The sequence below is a fragment of the Nilaparvata lugens genome, chromosome 1 (genome assembly GCF_014356525.2).
Source record: "Nilaparvata lugens isolate BPH chromosome 1, ASM1435652v1, whole genome shotgun sequence".
Taxonomy (NCBI): Eukaryota; Metazoa; Arthropoda; class Insecta; order Hemiptera; family Delphacidae; genus Nilaparvata; species Nilaparvata lugens.
In genome coordinates this window covers 46682357-46706806 of record NC_052504.1, presented here as the reverse complement: position 1 = coordinate 46706806, position 24450 = coordinate 46682357, and the positions used below count along the sequence as shown (strand labels likewise).

The 24450-nt window shown below is 35.1% G+C and overlaps 2 protein-coding genes across 6 annotated transcripts in view; one reads left to right on the top strand and one right to left on the bottom strand.

Moving 5' to 3' along the window:
- The window catches only part of LOC111052005 (protein lin-54 homolog), a 36373-nt gene extending 24461 nt beyond the window's left edge, over window positions 1-11912 (bottom strand). For all 4 annotated transcript variants that reach the window (XM_022338604.2, XM_039435285.1, XM_039435268.1 and 1 more), the window contains exons 1-2: window positions 11609-11912; window positions 5004-5224 (exon numbers count right to left, since the gene is read on the bottom strand). In XM_022338604.2, coding sequence (XP_022194296.2) covers window positions 5004-5224; window positions 11609-11627 — 240 coding nt within the window. In that variant the 5' untranslated portion in view covers window positions 11628-11912. The remainder of the gene's footprint in view (window positions 1-5003; window positions 5225-11608) is intronic.
- Window positions 11913-12247: 335 nt separating this feature from the next.
- Window positions 12248-24450, top strand: part of LOC111059226 (COP9 signalosome complex subunit 4) — a 37938-nt gene continuing 25735 nt past the window's right edge. The window contains exons 1-2 of one of the 2 annotated variants that reach the window (XM_039435248.1): window positions 12248-13006; window positions 24023-24102. In XM_039435248.1, coding sequence (XP_039291182.1) covers window positions 12936-13006; window positions 24023-24102 — 151 coding nt within the window. In that variant the 5' untranslated portion in view covers window positions 12248-12935. The remainder of the gene's footprint in view (window positions 13007-24022; window positions 24103-24450) is intronic. The other variant, XM_039435252.1, reaches the window with a different exon arrangement.

Here is a 24450-nt window from a genome sequence, read left to right as displayed (position 1 = left end):
AATGCCTAAGGAATCTTGTTCAGAATTGTTTTTTTCTTTCACATGATGTGTGATTTTTCATTATTGGCCTACTAAATAATACTCAATATTATACTAAATAATAAGTTGTATAGGGTAGAAGTGGTAAGTTTGCATATATTTGAAAACCCCTTGAAAAATTCCCCTTTATCTCCGGAACCATAAATGGTACAGTCCTGTGCTACCACTAAATTAATTGAAAATTCTATTATATTTAATTGTGTAGAGAATGCATTTTCTCATAAAACTCGAGGTTTTCGAGATAAAATGAAAAATTGGAAAAAGTGAGAAAATTTGGGGATTTTTGAGGTTTTGGGTGAAGCCACCCTATGGCGTGTCAGCAAATTTCAGATTCGAATTTAGCGCCCCAAAATACATATAGAACCGTCCAGATGAATTCTTTCGGGGCTGTTTCCTGAAAAATGACCATTTAACTGGACTACTCAAAAAACTCTGATCTTGGGCGGAGCACAGGCGTCTCGTACCTCAGCTGAGCCTGTGTATCAAGTTTGAGCATCTTTTGCAAATTAGTTCTTGAAAAGACTGAGAAAACGCAGATTTTGGGCGTTTCTTTGAATTTTTTCAAATCCGTTCTTGGTGCGCCTCCGGATGGCCAACTGAACAAACTTGCCAAATTTGGTCCAGTAGATTTACAGTTCTGTTGTTTATAAATGAGAGAGTGAATGGATCAGTGCCATTTCGCTTTTATATTATCTATAGATATCTGGATAATATATTTCCAAATGACAGATTTCACAATTTACATAAAAAATCTAGCTATTTTCATTTCTTGAATTTGGATTTCGACACCTAATTTGACCGTTAAGAACAATAATATCTCAATTTTCAGAGGTTCTGATGGAACAATCTACTGCTGTAATATACCATTATCACATAAAAACTAATTATATAATACCATAACAAACCATTATTTATTCTGTTAATGCAAAAATATGCCTCGGTTACTGTAAGAAATCGCTATGAGCAGTTCGACTATCAAAACCAACTAACATTATATGTATCAATAACAATAAGTATTAAGTTTTAAACTCAAATAAGTGATAAGACTCACAATCAAAATTCATGCTTCCAGAAGTCTCGTGAAAACTAATGAACTTTGATGACTCAACTCCATTGCCGAGCAAAACTATTTACCGTTTAGTTTAATTCCATTTATTACAATAATCATTTCCACCGAACTAAAAAGGAATTTGCTTATCTAATTGAAAAAAATTGTAGCCTATAGCTCACAATAAAAAGAAACGTCAGCGATATAATTGTAATTTATGCCTGATTTGCACAAAGGGTATAGGGTTGAGGAATATATAGGCTAAACTACAGTATATTATTACTTAATTAGTTATCTAATCCTACCAGATATTTTTTAGTAGAAACAAAAGCTCAGCAGCCCAATTATGATAGATTTTTTTTTAGCACAGAGTTAATTATATATAATACTCTTTTTAATTTATGGGAATGCTTTTCCCTGGTTACATTGTTCATTTGTTGAAATAAACTTAAAATCTCAGCAGTTTAATGACAAGGTATTATTTTATGTAGGAATAAGATAATCATTGAGAAGTTGAAAATACAAGAGTTAAATTAACCGGAATCGTCAATAAGGCTATCAGTGCTGAAAATGAAAACAAATACAATAATTGACCGAGCGAAGTGAGGTCTAAGATTCAAGTCGAGGGTTTGGCATTTCTCTTAATGTTTAAATGTTTATATGTTGCGCATTTACGGCGAAACGCGGTAATAGATTTTCATGAGATTTGACAGGTATGTTCCTTTTTTAATTGCGCGTCGACGTATATACAAGGTTATTGGAAATTTTGCATTTCAAGGATAATATAAAAGGAAAAAGGAGCCTCCTTCATACGCCAATATTAGAGTAAAAATTTGGTGTGGCGCACTCACACTACTTTCCTTGCCGTTATAAAAATTGATAACCTGACGCTAGTGTTCACGCGCATAAGAGTCTACTATTCTAAGATATTAGCCAGCTGGTGACAGGACAATAACGCTGGAGACACACGATGTGTGCTATCTCTTCATAGTGAATGATTCAATAGAATCAACAGTTGCCAACAGTTTGCAATTGAATAATCACATTTTCTCGAATTTCGAGCTTATTTTTAATTTTAGATGAAAATGTTACAAAACATTGATTGTAGATATTTTTATGCTCAATCTTTTCCACTTGAATTTTTTTGTTTAAATTGTATCTGAAGCCTGATAATTAGGAATCTAAAATCAAACTTTGCATAGATGAGGCGGATCTCCTGAAATTTTTACAGATATGGGACTTGTGGCAGTTGATAGAGCTTATCAATGACTATTTTTGGTATAAATTTGATCAAAATCGTTGGAGCCGTTTTCGAGAAAATCGTGAAAAACCCTGTTTTTGACAATTTTTTTGTCATTTTAGCCGCAATCTTGAATCGCATTTGATCGAAATTGTTCGTGTCGGATACTCATAGTGAAAGGACCTTAAGTTCCAAATTTCAAGTCATTCCGTTAATTGGGAGATGAGATATCGTGTACACAGACGCACATACACTCATACACACACATTCAGACCAATACCCAAAAACCACTTTTTTGGACTCAGGGGACCTTGAAACGTATAGATATTTAGAAATTTGGGTACCTCTATTTTTTTCGTAAAGCAATACTTTCCTTACCTATGGTAATAGGGCAAGGAAAGTAAAAATCAGACTATAGAATATTATTCATCATAAATCAGCTGACAAGTGATTACACAGATGTGTGAAGAAGCCAGTATATTGCTGTATTTCCATAAGGTATATAGTTTGAATCAGGTACTTGTGGATGAGAATACTGCGTGAGGTCTACTGTTCACAGAACTACTAGTTTTAATATAATCAGAGAATAGCTATAAAATAACTATTGATTGTACGAGAGTCATTCGATAAGTAACGAGACAAATTACTAATTTTCAAAAACGGCTAAATTGATCTAACTTATATGAAACTTTTAGGACATGAAGTTGGCAACCTAAAATGTCAATGAGCAAGACTACGGCCATGATAAAAGTTGGGTCTAGAAAAAGTAGAAAGTTTGAGTTCAATACTGGCGTGAAGCAAGGTGACGGACTGTCAGCACTCCTATTCAATGTTGCACTACATCGTGTGATAGACGTCATTGACAAGAGAGGTAGAATTTTTCATAAAATGTATCAAGTATGTACTTATGCCGATGACGTAGCCATAATTGCCAGAAGAAAATATATCCTCCAGGACACGTATAAATTACTCGAAAGAGAAGCACAAAATATTGGTCTCATAGTCAATGAAAATAAAACAAAATACATGAAAATATCAAGAAGTCAAGCTCGAAGAGTTCCCCAGATTCTGAGGATACATAATAGGTTGTTTGAGGGAGTGGAAAACTTCAGTTATATGGGTGTTGAATTGAATAATCAGAGTATGATGAGCACCAGTATCAAACAAAGAATATTGTCGGGAAATAGAGCATACTACAGCAACATGAAGCTCCTAAAGAACAGGCTCATCAGTAGAAGCAGCAAGCTTAAGATTTATGAAACCCTTATAAGACCTGTAGTTACCTATGGCTCTGAATCGTGGACTTTGACCAAGGAAGACCAACACAATTTAAGTGTATTCGAACGAAAGATGCTTAGAAAAGTGTACGGTCCTGTTAAAGAAGGAGAAGAGAGGAGAAGGAGAACCAATGCTGAACTTCAATTATTAATAAAAAGCCGTAGTATAGTACGGTTCATAAAGGCACAGAGACTAAGATGGTTCGGACATATTTATAGGATGGATGAAACCAGAATGCCAAAAATAGTGCTTAAAGAGAAGCTTCACTCGAGAAGAAAACAAGGAAGACCAAGAATACGATAGGAAGATGAGATAGGGGATGATTTTATAAGGATGGGTTATAGAGGATGGAGAGGATTTATACTGGATAGAAATGTTGTCGAGGAGGCCAAATCCCACAATTGGCTGTAGAGCTATAGGAAAAAAAAGAAGTTGGCAACCTTGTGATGACATCTGATCAGTTGTTCCACCGTATTTCGTGAACATAATCGCAAATTGGCTCAGTTAACAATGGTGAGTCCACTTGAGATTTGCACCGTGGAAGAACAACGTTCTGAGAATAGTTTTTTAGTCGCAGAAGGTGAGAAAGGTGGTGAAATCCACAAAAGAATGTTAGAAGTGTACGAAGACCATTGTTTGAATCGTTCAAACGTTCACATATGGGTAGAACAGTTTTAAAGTGGCCATACAAACGTTTGTGAAAATCAACGCAGTGGACGACCAGTCAAAGTTGGGACTTCCTCTCTCGAATCTCGAATTTATTCGTTATTCGGGAAAATAGGCATATCACTGTTGAATTTATAAGTGAAAAAGTAAACGTGAGTGTTGGAACTGTCCATAACATTATTCACAACAAGCTGCAGTATAACAAAACTTGTGCGAGATGGGTGCCTAGACAACTCACGGACGCTCACAAAGAAACCCGGCTTCAAATCACTCAATCTCAATAACAGTTAAAAAATCGGTACACGACTGAAGGAGAATGTTTTTTCAAGAGAATTGTAACGTGTGATGAAACATGGATCCACCATTATGAGCCATCAGAGGCAAAACGACAGTCAAATCTGATCACGGCACGTTTTTCTTCCAAGGTGCAATTCTCAAGCAGACTCGCCATTGGTAACTGAGCGAATTTGCGATCATGTTCACGAAATACAGTGGAACAACTGATCAGATGTCATGGCAAGGTTGCCAACTTCATGTCCTGAAAGTTTCATATGGATCAATTCAGTCGTTTATAAAAATTATTAATTTGTCTCGTTACTTATTGAATGACCCTCGTATTTTCTATGATATAATCTTCTGAGACGCAATTAATTTGACAAAGTATATTGAAATTTGAATAGAATAATTACTAGACTTTACAATAATTCAATTATAACTTTTGTTTCAATTTACCTGGATTTCTGGCAGAATGGACTCAACAGTCTCTTCGGCGACAACAGTTACTTCGTGGTCCACCAGTACTCCATCTCCCATTTCATTGAATGGCTCCAGTTCATCATCTATGTTGACCAAATGTTCAAGTTCTGAGGGTACGTCAAGGGCCAGAGAGCCCAAATCTGCTTCTTCCAACACAAGGCTCTCTACAACAGTGCCTTGTTGTTCGACAACACCATCTGTACAACACACAAATTAATATATTGTAAATTAGATAAATAAGTTGAAATGATGTAGGTCTATGTTCATATGTTCAACATGAGAGGTATGTTAAAATTTTATTTTGAAATTATTTGACATTGCTTTGAGACACGAGGAGTTGCTGCGCTCACCTTGTGTGATCTCAGCAAGGCCTTTGATGCACTGGATCATGCTATTCTCATACACAAGCTTAAGCATTATGATGTGGGTCGGTCTCCTGTTTGATCGGTCTCTGTCAAGTTGGCTGTGGACGCTGTTAACAAGTCTCTATGTGGTCACTGTAATAAATTCATTTATTCTGGTGATGGTGCAATCATGTGTGATCTGTTCTGTGACATGTGGTTTCCCTCGAAATGTGCTGATATTTCTTCAAGTGATCTTTTGAAGATTGAGGAACTGGGAGATCGTTCTAGATGGTTTTGTTCAGCATGTAATATGAGGTTAGGGGAGCTGCGTAAAGTTAATGTTGAACATGTGCTATCATTGTCTATGGAGGTACGTGAATTAAATATAAGAATGGATTCTTTCAGTGACTCTCTTCTTGAAAAGTTAGAGACTTTAATAGATAAAAAACTCAATGTAACATCAATTTCCCAATGTGTTGAAGGCTGCATGATTAAACCTGTTGGATGTGAACCTGAACAACATCAGCTGATATCGACAGGCCTCATGGACGAAGGGGAGGTTCAGCCATCTTTGTGAGGGTTGGTCTCGAGGGGTCTGAGCTCGCTTACATTGTGGATTTGGCGATGCATCAGGTCTGTGAAATTTCGGCTGTGCTTATTAAGAACCTAAACATCATTTACAGGTATACAGAGTTCCACTAGAAAACAATTTTGAAAATGTTATTGATACTCTTTGTAGGGTTTTGGAGTTGCTAAATAGCAGAAATAGGTCGAATGCTTCTGTCATACCGTGTGGCGATTTTAATATTGATATACTATCAGATTCAGATTCTAGTCATTCTATAGTGTTGAAAAATCTATTGCTTAGTTTTAATCTTAGTTTGACTGTGAAAGAAATTACTAGACCGAACATTTGTGGGCATGGATTAGTTTCATGCATAGACAATATTGCATCATCTATTCATATCAATAGAATAATTTCTGTAACAGTTGAGCCTATGGTAGTGTCTGATCATTTTGCAATTGTTTTTAAGAGTATGTTAGAGTCGAATTCTAGTCCTGATAGATCAAAAAATAATGTTAAGTGTCTAAGAAGAATATCAAAGCCTTTGTCTGGTAATAATGTTCCTATTTTTATAGCATTGACAAGTAAGATAAATTGGATTGAGATCTATACTATTACTTCACTTGAGGATAAATTTACTTTTTTCAACAGAAAATTTTTAACGGCTGTGAATCTATCTTTTCCTGTTAAACATGTTATGTGGAAGAGAAAGAATGCTTATATTGGCAAATGGTATAATGATGATATCAAACAATTGAAGAATCAATGCTTACTTATGTATGAGTTGTTCAAACGATCAGGTCTACATCATTTTAAAATTAGATATAATGAACTTAAAAACTCATTTAGAAAAACTGTAAGGAGGGCTAAATCTGAGCATAATTGCAACCGTGTATTAGCATCAAAAAATAAACCCAAAGAATTATGGTCTATTGTAAAAGAAATCTTAATAAGAATGATTTGAATAATGTTAATGTAAACGACTGTCTAACAGCTGGTGGTTTTAATGATTTTTTTATTGAGAGTGTTAGTAGTATTGTTCAGAGTGTACCTTCTTCTGTTAATGATGTTTCGTTTTATCTTGACAATTTCAAACTGAATGTTCCTATAATAAATTCGTTTTCTTTTTCATTTATAAGTGTTGAACAAGTGTATAATGTTGTATTGTCTCTTAGTAATAGTGCTTGTCTAGATATTTATTGCTTGAATTCTTCTATAATGAAATTGGCTGCACCATTTGTGAGGTTTTGAGTTACCTTTTCAATATGTGTATTGAGAATGGGGTTTTTCCTGAATGCTTAAAACTAGTTAAAGTTATTCCATTATTGAAAAAGGGGTCACTTCTTGACTACAATAATTATAGGCCAGTGTCTATTACACCTATAATTGCAAAGATTTTTGAGATTATACTGTATAATCAAATTGTAAAATATTTTGAAAACAACTTACTTTTTACTAATAGTCAATTTGGTTACAGAAGCAATAGAGGTACTGCTATCTCAGAGTTCTTAAGGAATGGAATTAGCTGGCTAGATGGAAAAATTAAGGTCACGAGTAGCTTTTATGATATGTCAAAAGCTTTTGATACCATTTCACATGTTATTCTGGTGCAAAAACTCAGGTCTTATGGGTTAGATGATTTATCTATAAAGCTTATAATGTCTTACTTAAGTGATAAATTTAAGACTGTTATTCACAATGGCTCTTTCTCTAATTTTCTAAAAGTTGAATCAGGTGTTCCACAGGGTTCCACACTTGGTCCCATACTTTTTATTATCTATTCAAATGACCTGCCAGCAGCAATAAGTGGTAGTGATGTCAAGGCATTTATGTTTGCTGATGATCTAGCAATACAAGTCAAGTGTGAGAAATTATTTGACAACATGAATATCCTAACTTTTATCAATGCAACTATCGAAGACTGGACAGCTGCTAACTCTCTTTGTCTAAACAAAGACAAAACACAGTTGTTAGAATTTGATTTAAGTGGCCGATGTAATATTAATCATGTGAAGTTTCTGGGCATCACATTACAAAATAATTTAAAGTGGGAAAAACATGTCAGCTTACTATGTAGTAAGGTATCTAGAGGTATTTTTATGCTTAGCAGATTAAGGCATATTGTAAGTCTTGATGTGTTGATTGCTGTTTATTATGCATATATTCAGTCTCATTTGGCATATGGTATTGTTGCATGGGGAAGAGATTCAAATGTGAAGAAGCTTTTTATATTACAAAAGAGAGCTATTAGAGTAATTTGTAATAAGGATAATAGCCCATTGTAGACCATTGTTTAAGAACCTCAGAATTATGACAATTAATGCACTGTATGCTTATGAATGCCTGATGTACACAAAGAAAAATGTAAACAGTTTTCCAATTAATAGTAATGTTCACAGCCATTTCACTAGACAGGCTACAGCACTCAGATTGACTCAGTGTAACTACCACATAATGTTGAATAGTTTTGTTGAGTTTGGAAAAAGAATGTACAATAAATTACCAGTTGAAATAAAGGAGCTTGAGTTTAGACAGTTCAAAATATTTTAATTGACTGCTGTCCTTACAGTATAAATGACATGATGTAATGTATAATTAATGTGATGTATTAGTATTTTTTTTGACCTGTGATATATTGATGTTAATTTTGTTGAGTGAAGAATATTTTAATTGACTTACAGTATAAATGACTTCATGTAATGTATTAATAATGTGATGTATTTTGTAATTTTTATGACCTGTGATATATTGATGTTGAATTTGTTTTAATTGACTGCTATCCTTACAGTTTGAAATGTTTAATAATGTGATGTAATTTTATGACCTGTGATATATTGTTCAATTTGTGATTGCTTGTATGTTTTCTGACGATATCTTGCATTATTGTTTTTAATGTTCTGACAATAAAGGAATCTTAAATCTTAAACTGATTCAGGCCTACCTGGGGGGTCGCAGACAGGCGGTGCTGGAGTTCTCTCTGAGATCAGGGATTGTGTTGACAGTGGAGTGCCTCAGGGTTCTGTCCTGGGGCCTCTGTTGTTTCTGATTTCAGTTAACGAAATAGCTCAGGTGGATGGCAGGTGTATTGTCTGTTATGCGGACGACACCACCTTCTTCAATGCTGGTCGCGAGATAAGAGGACTGAGGACAGCTATGGTGGAGACTGGGGCGTTTGCGTCGGACTGCTTCTCAGCCAATCGCTTTCTCCTCAATGAAGACAAAACACTGTATATTGTGTTCAATCTCAGAAATGGGAAAGAGTACAATTTTGCCCCCGTCAAACTGTTAGGGTGTACCCTTAACAGGAAGCTTTCATGGGGCGAGCACATTGAGACAGTCTGCGCCAGGTTGAACAGAGTGGTTTTCCTGCTGAGAGGTCTTAAATACAGTGTGCCACCTCATTATCTTAAAATTAGTTATTGAGGCTTTTTTTCAGAGCATGATTTTATATGGCCTCCACCTCTGGGGCGGAGCCACAGATGTCGCCCGAGTCCTTCGTCTCCAGAAGAAGGCCCTGAGGATTATTTGTGGGGCTGGTAGATTAGCCCACTGTCACCCTTTATCAAAGAGAGGATTCTCACCGTCTTCTCCCTCTATGTTCTTCATACCCTTTGCAGAACACATGAAAACGTGGGGTTGCTCGTAACCCGACAGAGCTTCCACCCGTATGAGACTAGGGGTAGACTCAGGCTGGATTTACCCTACCAGAGGCTGAGCAGAACTCGGACTGGACAGGCTCATATGTCTTTCAGCCTCTATAACAGGCTGTCTCTGTTGGCCAGGGATCTGCCTACTGTGCGGTTTCGAGGGACTCTGAAGAGCCTGCTGGCGGATCACCCTCTGTACTCACTCCGTGAGTTCTTTATGTTGGAGAGCAGTGTGGCGAGTGCCTATTTTCTTGTTTGATTTCTGCCTTAGGGCAGCTGTTTTTCTTTTACTTTCCTTGACGTGTCCCAGTGGGCTTCACTTTGGTGATCCCTTTTATGAACCCTTTTATTTAGTATTTAAATACTAAAATATCCAAGAAAGCCTACTGGTAACACGCAGGTGCGTTCTAATTTGTTTATTTGTTGTGGTTGTGACTTTTTATTTTAACGTTTCTTTGTGGTTTTAACATTAAGGAAACACAGTAGCATACAAAATACTTACAATAATTTTTATTGTAAGGTAATTTACCTTGGCTATTATTACTGCATGTGACTCATCTATCTAGTTAACGATGATGCTTTCACAACATAATTGTTTCTACCCTAACCTTGACAAGGCTTGAAATTATTTATATGTTACGGAATTCATCACTATGAGCATATTCTGAGTGAAATAGGTAGAGTTTATAGAGCCTTCAACCTCCACTTTACTAATTATTATCGGCCTTGCAAGATTGTGTAAAATTTAAAATGTTCTACTACTTAGGCAAACCATTTAAATATAACTTATTTCATTTTCTCATGTAAATCTTCTTTTTTGTATGTTATATGAATAAAATTTGATTTGACTGTTAAGAGGACAAATAAAAGCAAGACCATCCAACTAAATTTATATTTACTGCTAGCTTCAGCAACCAATTTTTTCATATTGAATAGGCTATAACTTATTTTGTCACTTGGGATTCCATGCAAAAGTCTTAAGCTCAAAGCACTCATGAGGTACGCCGCACATAGATTAGCATCAACAAATGCGACGGCGCTACCGATGTGCGTTTTCTAGATTACTCATATGCTGAATATATAAACATATGACTATCAATTTCAGAAGTGCGGCGTCTAACCGTACTTAGGCCTAATGCTTTCAGTTTTAATTTTATACAACCTGTTGACACATATATTATTGGTCAACAACTAGAAGCTCAGCTATAAATTATTTTATCCTAACATACCAACTTATATACCTTACTGATTATAATACCTTACTTATATACATTACTAATATTCTAAATATTAAAAAATATTCCAATTGAGACCAAAAATGGATTTTACATACCTTAGACTATTATTTTAGAATAGAATAGATAACATTTTTGGACCTGGTGACATCTTATAATATTGTATTTGTACAAAATAATACTATTAAAAATTCACTAAAATAGTAATGTACCAATAATAGCCTAACACCTTATTAGGCTAATTGCTGTCTATAGATTACAAATAACTAACCTATAGCATAAGCAAAAAGGAATATTGATGATACAATTTGTAAGAATATAATCTGGCTGGATTATACAAAATTTCAACTACAAAGTATAAATTTCAAGGTTTGTTCATAGTATTTTGAAGTTGCAAATAGGCGCCATTCGCGTAGACATGAGCTGATAGGACAATTTCTTGAATGACGCGCCATAACCTGCCAGCAAAGCAGGGAAATTCGAATTACTAAAACTTTTTCAAATGTCATTATGTGATGATATTGAATGGAAACTAATGGATTAGATGGTAGACCAAATGATGTTGTCCAAGATTGATGAATCGAAGACTAAGGCCAATTGAGTGAACAGTGAAATAGGCTTTAGGCTACTAGTAAAATAAAAGTTGTGTTATGGTAGGCTATAGTTATTGTCTAAGCAGTTTTATCCTTACTCATATGAACTATATTCTATTTTGAGAAATAAAAGTGAAATTTAGAAATGAATATGTCATGGTATTATATTTCAAATTTGCATCATTTGAAAAATGTACCTGTGTTTGGCGCTGGCATCCTTGTATTTGTTCAAAATCACGCGCCCACCATTGCAATCCCAATATACAACACTCCTCTACGGCGGTACGATGGAATAGGTAAAGAATTAGACGATATAAACTACACAACCACAGCAAAAATATAAAAATGATTCATTAGTACGTAAAACCCATTATAGAAAGTAAAATGAAAATATTCAGTTCAATCAATGAACGATTTATTCCATACTGCTCTGTCAAATACACGCAAGCTTTCACTGCACTTCGAATCAAATCGGATTTTTCGTTTTACTTGGTGTTATCAGTGCCTAGTGAATTTCGTTGATGTTACTAGTTAAAGAATGTTGGAATATTTTTAACGTTACATGAACTGAAATAAAAATTCACATTAAATGAAATAAAATTTTCAAAACGTATTTTTACAATCTGTTAAATCAAATTAATTGTTGAATTCATGGTGAGTAATCTGAAGGAATTTTATTCAAAATTATCATTTAAAAAAAATTAATTGCTTGGAGAAAATGTAGACATTTAACTACTGTCTCGAAAGTTATCATGAGCATTGAAGATCAATATTGAATATCACTCTTCGATTGCTAAATACTTGGCAACTCTCAAACATGGATTATTCATGAGAACAGTTGAAAAAAAATATTTTTATGGATACGAGTGAAGGTTATTTGGTTATAATTTCGGGAGCAATAACAGTCGGTCAACTCTACAACAGTTGGTAAACTTTACAAGAACAGAGATTCTTTCATCCAATGATGATTTTTTATCAATGACAAAAAATTTAGAAATTTCAGTTTACCAATAGAATGGATAATAATATTATAAGTTTTCCTCATCAAATAAGTTTTCCTTGTTAAATTTGACTGTTAATGCCAATTGACAATGACTGCCAATTTTTCTTGTTTGCTGATAATGATGATGGCAGTGGTGACCTGTGACTGACTGCCGAGAGGAGCTGGAGAAATTGATTACAATTACAAATAATTTTTTTAAAAGGTTCATCTTGTTTGTTGTGTCTTTTCTATACGTATAGTGCAAGTTACATGCATTTAAGATTAATAAAAGACTTTATTCGAGTGTCTGACACCTAACTTATAAATCGGTTTTCCTGCCTTTTCACGTAGAATATCTATTCAGATACGTTACTGCAGTGTTGTTTTTATAATTTTAGGTTATACGTAAATCTACTTATACCACTGCACAACAACTAAGATTGTATTACATTTTTTATTATGTTCATGTAGTTTCCTGTTTTTAAATACGCTATACGAAATTATTCAAGCTGAAGAAATTTCGAAAATTTAAATATTCAAAAATGAATAATGCCGTGCGGCAACTTGCTATTCTGGCGAATTCTGGAGGATCTCATAAGGATCAAGCTGAAAAGTAAGTTTAACTACAAAGTCCTGTAAATAGATTGGCATTAAATAAACAGGATTGATGCCTAGTAAGATTGAACTCCCTAATCGGTTCCATTTGAATTTTATAAACGTTTGCTTTGTAAAATCAGTACTAGATATAAGAATATATAGCTACACTTTAGTATATGGGCCGCGGAATCTAGCATTGAGACCTACATAGATCGATAGGGGAGGTCAAGTGCCCCCTATCAAAAGTTCTCCCTTTTCTCTACGTTTAGAACCGCCTCCAACCACTATTTTCTATTTAACAATCAATCTGTTCACTGCTTGCCGGCTAAAGTTGAGGTCGAGTGCCGATATATCTGTCATAAAATTTTTGGTTGGGATCGATTTAGTATGTTATTTTGATCACACAAATTGAAAAAAAAAATCGGTCTACTAACCTCACTTTAATCAAGATGTTTTACACACCCCTAATTACGCTCACCTCTCATTTTCTCTTCTTCCTTTGTGTTACTGTATGTATTATACATTTTTGACAATTCCTGTACTTTGATTGAAGTCTCTGGAAAGCATTAAAAAACAAACAAAATCTTCACACACCTCTGAACCGAGAGCTACGCCGGTTAGAGATCAGGTTAAGCTATGACTATTAGTGTTTCAAAGGTAAAAGTGTTGGTTAGTGGGTCAAGTTTTTGGTTTGGGATTGCAATATGCTGGAAGGGGTTAGGGTCCAGGTTGAGGTTAATGTTTCAAAGGTAATAGGGTAGATTAGAAGACAGACAGACTGACAAAATATATTTATTTAAAAAAATGCACTTAACAAAGTAATAATCTTTTTTACTCATTTTTAATATAAAACAACAACAAAGAATAAAAACAACCTCATGAATACACTAAGCCAAATAAATCTCCAGAAAATGGTCTGCATAGGCAAAAAATGTTCTTGCTCAAACCAGAGTTGCATATTATAAGTTTGAAAGAGAGAAAGGAAACACTAATTTTGATGCATTCAGAATTTTATTTAATATAATTATTACATACAGAGGATTATTGGATAGCTCAAAAAAATAATAAAAAAAGGTTAATTGATGTAATGGTGCATACAGATTTCAAGAACAGTAGACAGGTTGTCACCACCAGCGAATTTATCGATCAAGGTAGGAATTATAATTTGTTGTGATGATGTTTTCTGCATTGTCAACTCCTAGCTGTATTGAAAATTTCTTTAATTTCAATTTAAATAAGGATTTCGAGACGTCCTGAAATACTATGTGATGTGGGAAGTGACGAGCCAAGTTACGATGCAGAACATGTGAAATATAGAAGGAATTGGTTTGTGTAAGGGATCTCTGGAGAGGTATAGCTGTAATACCAGTGTTAATAGCATACCACGTTTGATGCATATGTGTAATGGGCCCAAGAATATTCATGTTGGAAAATAAATGTATTGAAATGTTTTTAATGAAGAGCTGTCTTACAGTCAGGTTAGGTTTTTGCTTTTAAATGTCAATGATATGCTGGAAGGGATTAGGGGTCATATCAGTACATCTATAAGTACTGTACCGACCTATCAATAGTTTAAAAAACAACATGGCTGACACAGTATAGGTTAAATGCATGCAAAAATGTGCTACTTAGAACTTTGTTTATTTTAAAAACAATAGTGACCGCCGTTCAATTTTTATGATCAAAAAACATACTAAATCGATCCGAACCAAAAATTTTATGACAGGTATATCTGCAATGGAATTAGATTTAGGCCCTGCTTGCCATTATCAATACTCTACACAAGAATAGTTCAAGTGCATAATGGATATTACTAATATGATTACCTTCGGCTTAAGAGGATCTATTACTAACACCAGGAAGTTAGCAGTGCCATGAAGGCTAGCAATGAGAGGTGCTTCAAACCTCTGTAGGCTACTTGGGGCATCATCAATAGCCCAAAGAAAAAACCTCTGCCGTTAAGAAATCCAAGCCCAGATAATTATAACATTTTTTTATGTTCAAAGTATTAAGACTCAAGTGGAGGCATTTCAAGATTCTATCATCATCATCATTATTGTCCTTCCATGTCCATGTCCATGTCCTTCCATCCCTCTCAACATTCTGCTGTTCTTCTCCATCTTCTTACACCCAGTCTTCGCAAATCCTCCTTCACATCGTCAACCCACCGCTTTTAGTCCAGTCAAGGAAAGGTTATAGAGGGAAAAGTTGGGAAGACAATTTTTGACCCTGCAGTTCTGTTTAGGGTAGTAAGGAGGTGAACATATCAAAAGTCCCCACTCCTACCCCCTGTGCTAAGGGGGTGGGAGTGGTTTAAAGGTACAATTTCTTGGTTTCTCGACATAACTGTTCTATACAAAATTTAGGCTTACATAATTTCCTACAATATTCATCTTATAACTTTTTCTATATCTGTTCTAGTTTTCGAGATATCCGCTCTTGAAGGTGTGACATTTTTGAAAAAACACGTTTGCCTCCCATTTTTTTCCAATTTTGCTCTTTTAACTTTTTAAAAAGCGATGGGAAAAATCCATGTTGATTATGAGCTTATAGAGCATTAAATCCTCTTCAATTTGTTGCATACTTTCACGAATTTCCCCACACCTTTTGCTGCAGCTTTAGTGTTGAGAGTGAAATCTCCATTTTTGCAATAATAGACCAATTGACAAAAGAAATTTGGATGGAATGTTTTGAACACAATCTTTGCTGTGCAGTTTTGTTGAGACTAGTTAGTAGTAGAACATAGCAGAAGTCCCCATTCCTAACTCATGTGCTAAGAGGATGAGGGTGGTTTAAAAGTTGCATTTTTCAGCGTTTTACTTCCACGCTCATATTCCACCGACATAACTAACTTAGCCCAGTCAATGAAGGTCCAAAAAAGCAATTTCGATCCGAAAATTAAATATAAGCTGAATTTCTCACCATCGATAGAACCCTCGCAGAGGGTCATTCTCCCAAAAGTCCCAAGAAATCCCCCCACAGCCCCCTTGAACATGAAAAATGCAAGTTATCACGGAAAATCAATTATCTCTGTAACCATTGATCTGAAAGGGTTCTATTATATGTCGTTCGATTCGTTACGTCATGGACTACAATATTAGTTCTATTCATTTTCTCAATAAAACTAACAGTTTTTTTGATAAAATGATATATATGTAAAAATTTAGGGGGTTTGCGATTTGATTTTTTTGTTTTCTTCTATTAACTCAGAAGTAAGTGATTTTAAAGGAAAATGAACCAAATAGTTAATTAAGCCATTTTCATTGCAAATCCATTGATGTATATCGCCATGTATTTGCGATCCGATTTGACGCCTTGGAAGGGGAAACAACCGGCGCGGTGCGGTGCGGCGCGGCTGACTCTCTTCGCGATAGTAAACAGTAAACCGGAAATCAATTATCTCTGTAACCATTGTTCTGTAATAGTTCTATTATATGTCATTCAATTTGTTCAATTATGGACTACAATATTAGTCGTATTCATTTTCTCAATAAAACAAACAGTTTCTTTGATAAAAAATGTCCTTGAAGCAAGTAATTTTAAAGAAAAATGAGCCAAATAATTAATGTCGTTAATACGAGGGTAGGCTGATAACTAATGCACACATGCTTGTAGAGCACAAACTAAATAAACTTCAGAAGCGCGCCTGGTGGCATGTAGAAGTATTTCTCCTCTACACGGCTGCGCAGTTTGAAGGCGTTGTGCTCATCCAGTTTGGTTTGGTTAGTGAAAGTATGGCGTCGTGTTTTGGTGTTATGTCAACGTGAATTAAACAACGCGCTGTTATCGAATTTTTAACTGCTGAGAAAGTGAATCCTAGTGAGATTCATCGTCGTTTAAAGGCTGTTTATTGTGACGATACTGTTGATAGGTCTACCGTGAATCGATGGGTTATAGAATTCCGAGATTGCCAACCTGGAAAAGCCTCAATTGTTGATGAAACACGTAGCGGACGTCCAAGCTCTGCCACAGACGATAATCATCATAAACTCGTCGAAGACTCGATTCAAAATGACCGGCGAATCTCTCAACAGCGTATCACAAACCAAGTTGGAATATCCAAGTAACATGTCGGCCTCATTATTGAACAATTGGGATACCATAAAATCTGTGCATGATGGGTACCACGCCGTCTGACAGACGAGAATAAACAGCGTCGATTGGAATGCTGGGAACAATTTGAAGTGCTACCGTTAGGAAGGAGACGACTTCATAGATCATTATTGAGAAGAATCAAGAATTGAATAACCTTTAAACGATGATGAATCTCACCGGGATTCACTTTCTCAGCAGTCACAAATTCGATAACAGCGCATTGTTTAATTCGCGTTTACATAACATCAGAACATGATGCCATTCTTTCAATAACCAAACCAAACTGGATGAACACAACACTTTCAAACTATGCATCCGTGTAGAGGATAAATAGAACTTCCACATGCCACCAGGCTTGCTTCTGGGGGTTATTTGGTTTGTGCTCTACAAGCATGTGTGCATTACTTATCAGCCTACCCTCGTATCATTGCAAATCCATTGATGTATATTTCTATGTATTTGTGATTCGATTTGATGCTGTCTAAGGGGAAACACCCGACGCGGTACGGCCCTGCTGAATCTCTTCACCATAATAAACAGTAACACAGATAGACATAGCTTCTCATACATAGCAGAAATTAATAGAGGCGAAATGAATACTCTCCCAGTATAGTCAGTTGGTCAGTATCAGTCTTCACGTACACACCACACTTCTCAGTTTCTGATAGTTAAATTTAAGTTTTCAGTAAGTTTTTAAAGTTTTTTTCTTGGAAAAAGTTGTTTTCGTGTCTCAAGACTCAAAAATATTATTGAGTCCTGAATTTTTAAGCGAGTTCATAGAAAAATATCGGGAAATGACATGTTTGTGCAAAGTATTACAGTATTATAATAATACTTTTAAGAATTATATTAAAACTTTTACAGTATTATACAGTAGCCTATTTAACTTTGGATGTCATAAATTTATGAGAAATTAATATACAAATGAATAAGAAAACGGTTTATCCAACTTAATGTCTTATAATATTTATAATTATCTGAATTATCTATAACTCAGAAAGCAATTATCAAGGCTGGACTAGGTCTGGAAAGGACTTATTCATCAGATCTCTTGTTCAATTTTTCAATGTTCTCATTATAAAAAACTTTTCATCAAATCTGTTATGACCTATGCATTTAAAAATAAGATTGTTTTCAATAATTCCTCTCAACACAATTACCTGACCCGCGGCTCATATCTCCATCATTCTGGTGTTTCACGTAATATGAGATCTGTCTGCGACAGAAATGTGACATATCTGGTTCACGTAATTCTGCGGAATGCACCTTTGTTTGTTAGTCAGCCGGGGGAATGCTCAATATACCAATACAAAAGAGTATTGCGGGAGTGGTTATCTGCCTTAAATAACGACGAATGTGATCTGATTTTGAGATCTGCGTACGTCTAGCCCCGCTGCGCGCAAACGCGGTTGGTTAAACTCCAGGCTTTCGCTTCAAATTATTCTACTGTAGACCTATATTCTATACAAATTTTATTCCTCTATATATTTATTATTTTGAGCTTCCAATTTTCATCTTCTCTACCTCCATCAGTAATCAACCAATGAATTTAAATGCATCTAACAGCCATTTTAGAATGTTGGTGTGTGTGTATGTGTGTGGTGTGTGTGTGTGTGGCTGTCTTCCCCCTCTCTGTATGTGTGAGTTGTATGTGTGTAGTTGTGCTACAATATTTCTATGATTGAAAAATAATTTCTATTATTTAACATATCATAATTCAATTTACTTCTTTATTTAAGTTATTCTTTTCATTTCAATACAATGTACCTAGCCAAATCTAATTTCCAGGATTTCTCTAAAGTTATAATAATTTAAATAATGTAATCACGAACTCAAACAACTCACAAACAGACCTGCGTGTCCATGTGAGTGTTGTTTCAATTATATCTTTTTATATATTTGTTTATACTGTAAATGTTGGAAACAAATAAATTTGATTTGATTTGATAAATTTGATTTGAATTTTGATTTGAATGAAGAATTCTATCTCTATGAAGATATCTATTTATCTTTAATTTTATGACGTGATAATGGGAGAAGTTTTCTGATTTTTGATTCCATATTTGGATTCATCTTTCCAAAGTTTAAATTAAAGAAAAGTTTTAAAAATGTTTATGTTTAGACCTGATCTTTCAAGTGTTTAAACACTTCTAAAAACCTTTGCCTGTCCCTTTGTGAGCAAAATATTATCTTAGTACGTTTTTACTATGATAATAGAAAGCTACAAATATATTAAAAACAGTCATAGCTCTGTCTAATTAAGCTCGAATTATCCAAGTACGTTTTTACTATGATAATAGAAAGCTATATTAAAAACAGTCATAGCTCCCATGTTTTCGGCTATTTTCGAAAATGGGACTTACGCTTTAAAGAATTTGGGGTCTCTGAATTCAAATCTGAAATAAAAATTCCTCTACGATTTAGATTTTGGTGGAGAGGATAGCTTTGAAAAGTAGGGCAGGCCGGGCTCGCGTTGCTTACTACTAGTGTGTAGTGATTTTGCTCCGAGTCGTTCAAGGGCACAGGCCAAGACAGGCCAAATCCCAAATCCGTAGGTGTGTAGAGCCCTTAATATTGTAGTCCATAATGTAACGAATCGAATGACATATGATGGATTTTTTTTCAATTGATGGTTACAGAAATAATCAATTTCCTGTTTTCTGTTTACTATGGCGAAGAGAGTCAGCCGCGCCGCACCGCGTCGACTGTTTCCTCTTCCACAGCGTCAAATCGAATCGCAAATACATGACAATATACATCAATGGATTCGGAATGAAAGTGGCTACATTAATTATTTAGCCCATTTTTCTTTAAAATTACTTGCTTCGAAGTTAATCGAAGAAAAAAAATCAAAGCGCAAGCCCCCTAAATTTTTACATAAATTTATTATTTTTTCAAGAAAACTGTAAGTTTTATTGAAAAAATGAATACTACTGATATTGTAGTCCATAATGTAATTAATCGAATGACATAATAGAACTCTTTCTGATCGATGGTCACAGAGATAATTGATTTTCCGTGATTACCTGCATTTTTCAACTTTTAGGGGGGCTAGGGGGGAAAGCTCCAGGGGGATTTCTTAGGACTTTTGGGAGAATAACCCTCTGGGAGGGTTCTATCGATGGTAAGAGATACAGCTTCTATTTAATTTTTGGATCGAAAAAACTTTTATTGACTGGGCTAACTATTCAAAAACAAAGCTAGATAAATTCTCTACACTTTTTTCAGTGGAATTTTGTGATATTTCCAACAGTTCCCAAGATATTAGCTCTTGAAGGTATGTAATTGTTAAAATAACAGATTTTTATCCAATGTTTTGCTCTTTCAGGGCTTTTAACTCTCCAAAATTGCATCATGAAAACTGATTCTTATCGTAGGTTTGTAAAGCATTGAATTTCCTCTTCCACAGCGTCAAATCGAATCGCAAATACATGACAATATACATCAATGGATTCGCAATGAAAGTGACGACATTAATTATTTACCCCATTTTTCTTTAAAATTACTTGCTTCGAAGTTAATCGAAGAAAAAAAATCAAAGCGCAAACCCCCAAAATTTTTACATAAATATATTATTTTTTCAAGAAAATTGTAAGTTTTATTGAAAAAATGAATACTACTGATATTGTAGTCCATAATGTAACGAATCGAATGACATAATAGAACTCTTTCCGATCGATGGTCACAGAGATAATTGATTTTCCGTGATTACCTGCATTTTTCAACTTTTAGGGGGGAAAGCTCCAGGGGGATTTCTTGGGACTTTTGGGAGAATAACCCTCTGGGAGGGTTCTATCGATGGTAAGAGATACAGCTTCTATTTAATTTTTGGATCGAAAAAACTTTTATTGACTGGGCTAACTATTCAAAAACAAAGCTAGATAAATTCTCTACACATTTTTTCAGTGGAATTTTGTGATATTTCCAACAGTTCCCGAGATATTAGCTCTTGATAAAATAAAAGATTTTTATCCAATGTTTTGCTCTTTCAGGGCTTTTAACTCTCCAAAATTGCATCATGATAACTGATTCTTATCGTAGGTTTGTAAAGCATCGAATTCTCTTTGAAATGATGTATTATTTCACAATTCCAAGTTTTCCTTTCATTGTTATAGCTGCTTCAATGTAGAGGGTGAAATTTTTATTGCTGCAACAATTGATCGTTTGACAATGACATTTGAAGGGGTTGTCTGTGACACAATTTTTGACTTTGCAGCTTGATTTGGACTAGTTAGTAGGTCAAATTGAGAGAATTCAATGTTCTATAAGCTCTTAATCAACATGGATTTTTCCCATCGCTTTTTAATAAGTTATAAGAGCAAAAATGGAAAAAAATGGTAGGCAATTGTGTTTTTTTTTCAAAAATGTCACACCTTCAAGAGCGGATATCTCGAAACCTAGAACAGATAAAGAAAAAGTTGTAAGATGAATATTGTAGAAAATTATGTGAGCTTTAATTTTATAGAACAGTTATGTCTGTAAGATACATAGTTATTGATTTTTCTGCGAGAAACAAAAAAATGATACCTTTAAACCACCCCACCCCCTTAGCACAGGGGGTAGGAGTGGGGACTTTTGATATGTTCACCTCCTTACTACCCTTGACAGAACTACCGGGTCAAAAATTGTCTTCCCAACTTTCCCCTCTATACCCTTTTTTGAGCATTCATTGTCTGGACTATTTATTGGTCTTCCTTGTATTCCTCTTCCTCCGGGTTTGCCTTCCAGCACCATTTTTGGCACCCTCCCTTCCGGCATTCTGTGCACATGACCAGCCCATCTCAGCCTCATACTTTTCACAACCGATAAAATACTGGTCTCCTCGAACAATCTTCCTAGTTCCCCGTTTGTTCTTATCCTCAATATTTCATTTTTCTTCATTGCTCCAAAAATTCTTAAAATCTTTCTTTCCAATCTCTATAGCAGACCTTCTTCTCTCCTAGTTAATGACCAAGCTTCGGCCCCATATGTCACTATTTGTCTTGAAATTGTTGTGTAGATTTTTAGTTTGCTTTTTTTTGGACTTGATTTTTAGCTTCGGCCCCATATGTCACTATTTGTCTTGAAATTGTTGTGTAGATTTTTAGTTTGCTTTTTTTTGGACTTGATATTGCAGGGCGAAATAGACCCTATTTCCGGACATTATCCTAGCATCCACTTCTTCAGCCTCATTATTTTCTTCTGTTACACACATTATCTTTTTCTGTTCAAAGTATTAGGATTCTAGTGGAGGCGTTTCAAGTTTCTACAGAGAGTGCAATAGTCCATGTTCCTGTACATGATTGTAGAATCTCCAAATGGAAAAGAATAACTCCAATTGATATGATTGAAATTGTGAGCAGCTATAAAAACTCATCCAACTCTGATACATAAGGCATTTTAACTGTTGTCATTGAGGTGTCAGCAGCTCCCCTAAGCAAATTAATCAATGCCTGTCTGGGTGCTGGAGATTCTCCTAATCAATTGAAAAAAATCGAGGATATCATCTATTTAAAAAAATGGTAATCCAGAGGAGTGGTCAAATTCCAGGCCAATAGCAATCATACCATTATTATTCAAGATAATGGAATCATTCATGTGCATACAAATGTCCACTTATTTTAGGAGTAACATTCTCTTTCAAGCTCAACAGTTAGGGTTTCTCCGGGTGAGGGGGGGTTTGATCAACATCTGGCTCTCTGCACTGTTTGAGAGCTTTGGAGAGTAAGCAGATAGTTGCATTGACCCTGTGTGACCTGACAAAGGAATTATTTTATTGTGTCTCGTATGATATACTGCGGGTGAAACTGGAGAGGCATATCTTGAGTAGCTCTCAGGACAGTTAGGGATTACATTGCCAGAAGAAAGCAGGTTGTCACAATTCACGGAGCGGAATCTCAGAAGTAAGATATCATTTACGGTGTGCCACAGAGCCAACTTGGGTCGACTGCTCTTCCTCATCTTTATTAACGTCCTTCAGATGGATGGGGCTGTTGTATGCGGATGACACCATGTTAATTGTACAAAAGGAGGCACCCCAGACGGCCATCTGCGGGGCAAACCAATTGCTTGTGGTTGTCATCAAACAGTTGTGCATGAATGAGGGTAATACCCAGAATTTCCTGTGTACACTGATGCATGATCCACCTTCTTTTGGCGGGCAAGAGGTCAGGTCAAGCTCATTGGATTTGTGTTGGACTCTTGTTTGTCAAGGGAGCAGCATCTGAGCATGGTTCTTCTTTGAGCATTCGACTGTTGAATGTGGCGTATCTGCTGGAGAAGATACACTTTCCCACCAGGTGCCTACTAACAGCCTACCACGGGCTATCTCTTGAAATCACTCAACTGGAGGCTGCGGATGTTCTGTGGCAGTCTATTGTAAATTTTTAGAGCTTGAATGAGGTACTTAGCTGGACTCCATACCTCCGTCAACGAATTCTAAAGCAATACTGGTCCGCATAAAAAAGTCTAATTAGGATTGGGTGATATTTTTTTTGTAATATTAATTCGAATAGTGGATTAAAGTTCTAAAAAATTCCATTAACTTTGAATGCATAGCGATTAGTTGGGCATATAATAGAATAAGAAGTTTTTTGTTGAGCTATAATTTTTCTTGTCAAGTCAAATAATTTTCCTCCGTTAAAAGTGAGGGCCTCCGGATTCATGTGGAACAGCGTGAAACTCTTCAATTCAAAAAAGGTGTCTTCCATTAGCATTACAATTTTAGTAAATCAGCTTAAATGACCTGAATTTTAGTATGTCAGCTAATTAGCCAACATTATCTCCAATAGCCATAACTTTAGTATGTTTGATAAATATAATTGATCCTGATCATGATTCGAAGGAGCAATATTAAGTTTATTTCAACTGCATATTCTTGTGTTTAAAAAGAGATATTTTAATAAACAGTATAATACCAATTACTAAAACTGATCGTGGTTCCTTCATTCATTTACAGATACAGAAGCATTCTGGAAGGTTTACTGAAATCAACTGGTACTGAGTTGGTAGAATCTCTGAAGATCTTTATTGAAGCGAGTGAGTGGCAATTTAATCAATTATTAAATTAATATTAATAAACTATTATTAATTATTAATAATAAATTATTGTTTCACAATATCGTAAGTTACGGTTCTCATTCTGTTTAACATACTATTTCCGGTTTATTAAAATATACGATATAACAAACTGTAATATTGCAGCACATGAAAATATCTGCAACGATTTATTTTATAAAATAATACTACATTTACCTTTGGAGCCTATGACATTATGTCAGCAAAAAACGTCATTGGCTTTACACATTTTTTTTTTTTAATTCTTCGCTACATTGCGTCAGTAGCACTTGTCTGTTACAAAAATACTGTGTCACAGACACGATTTCA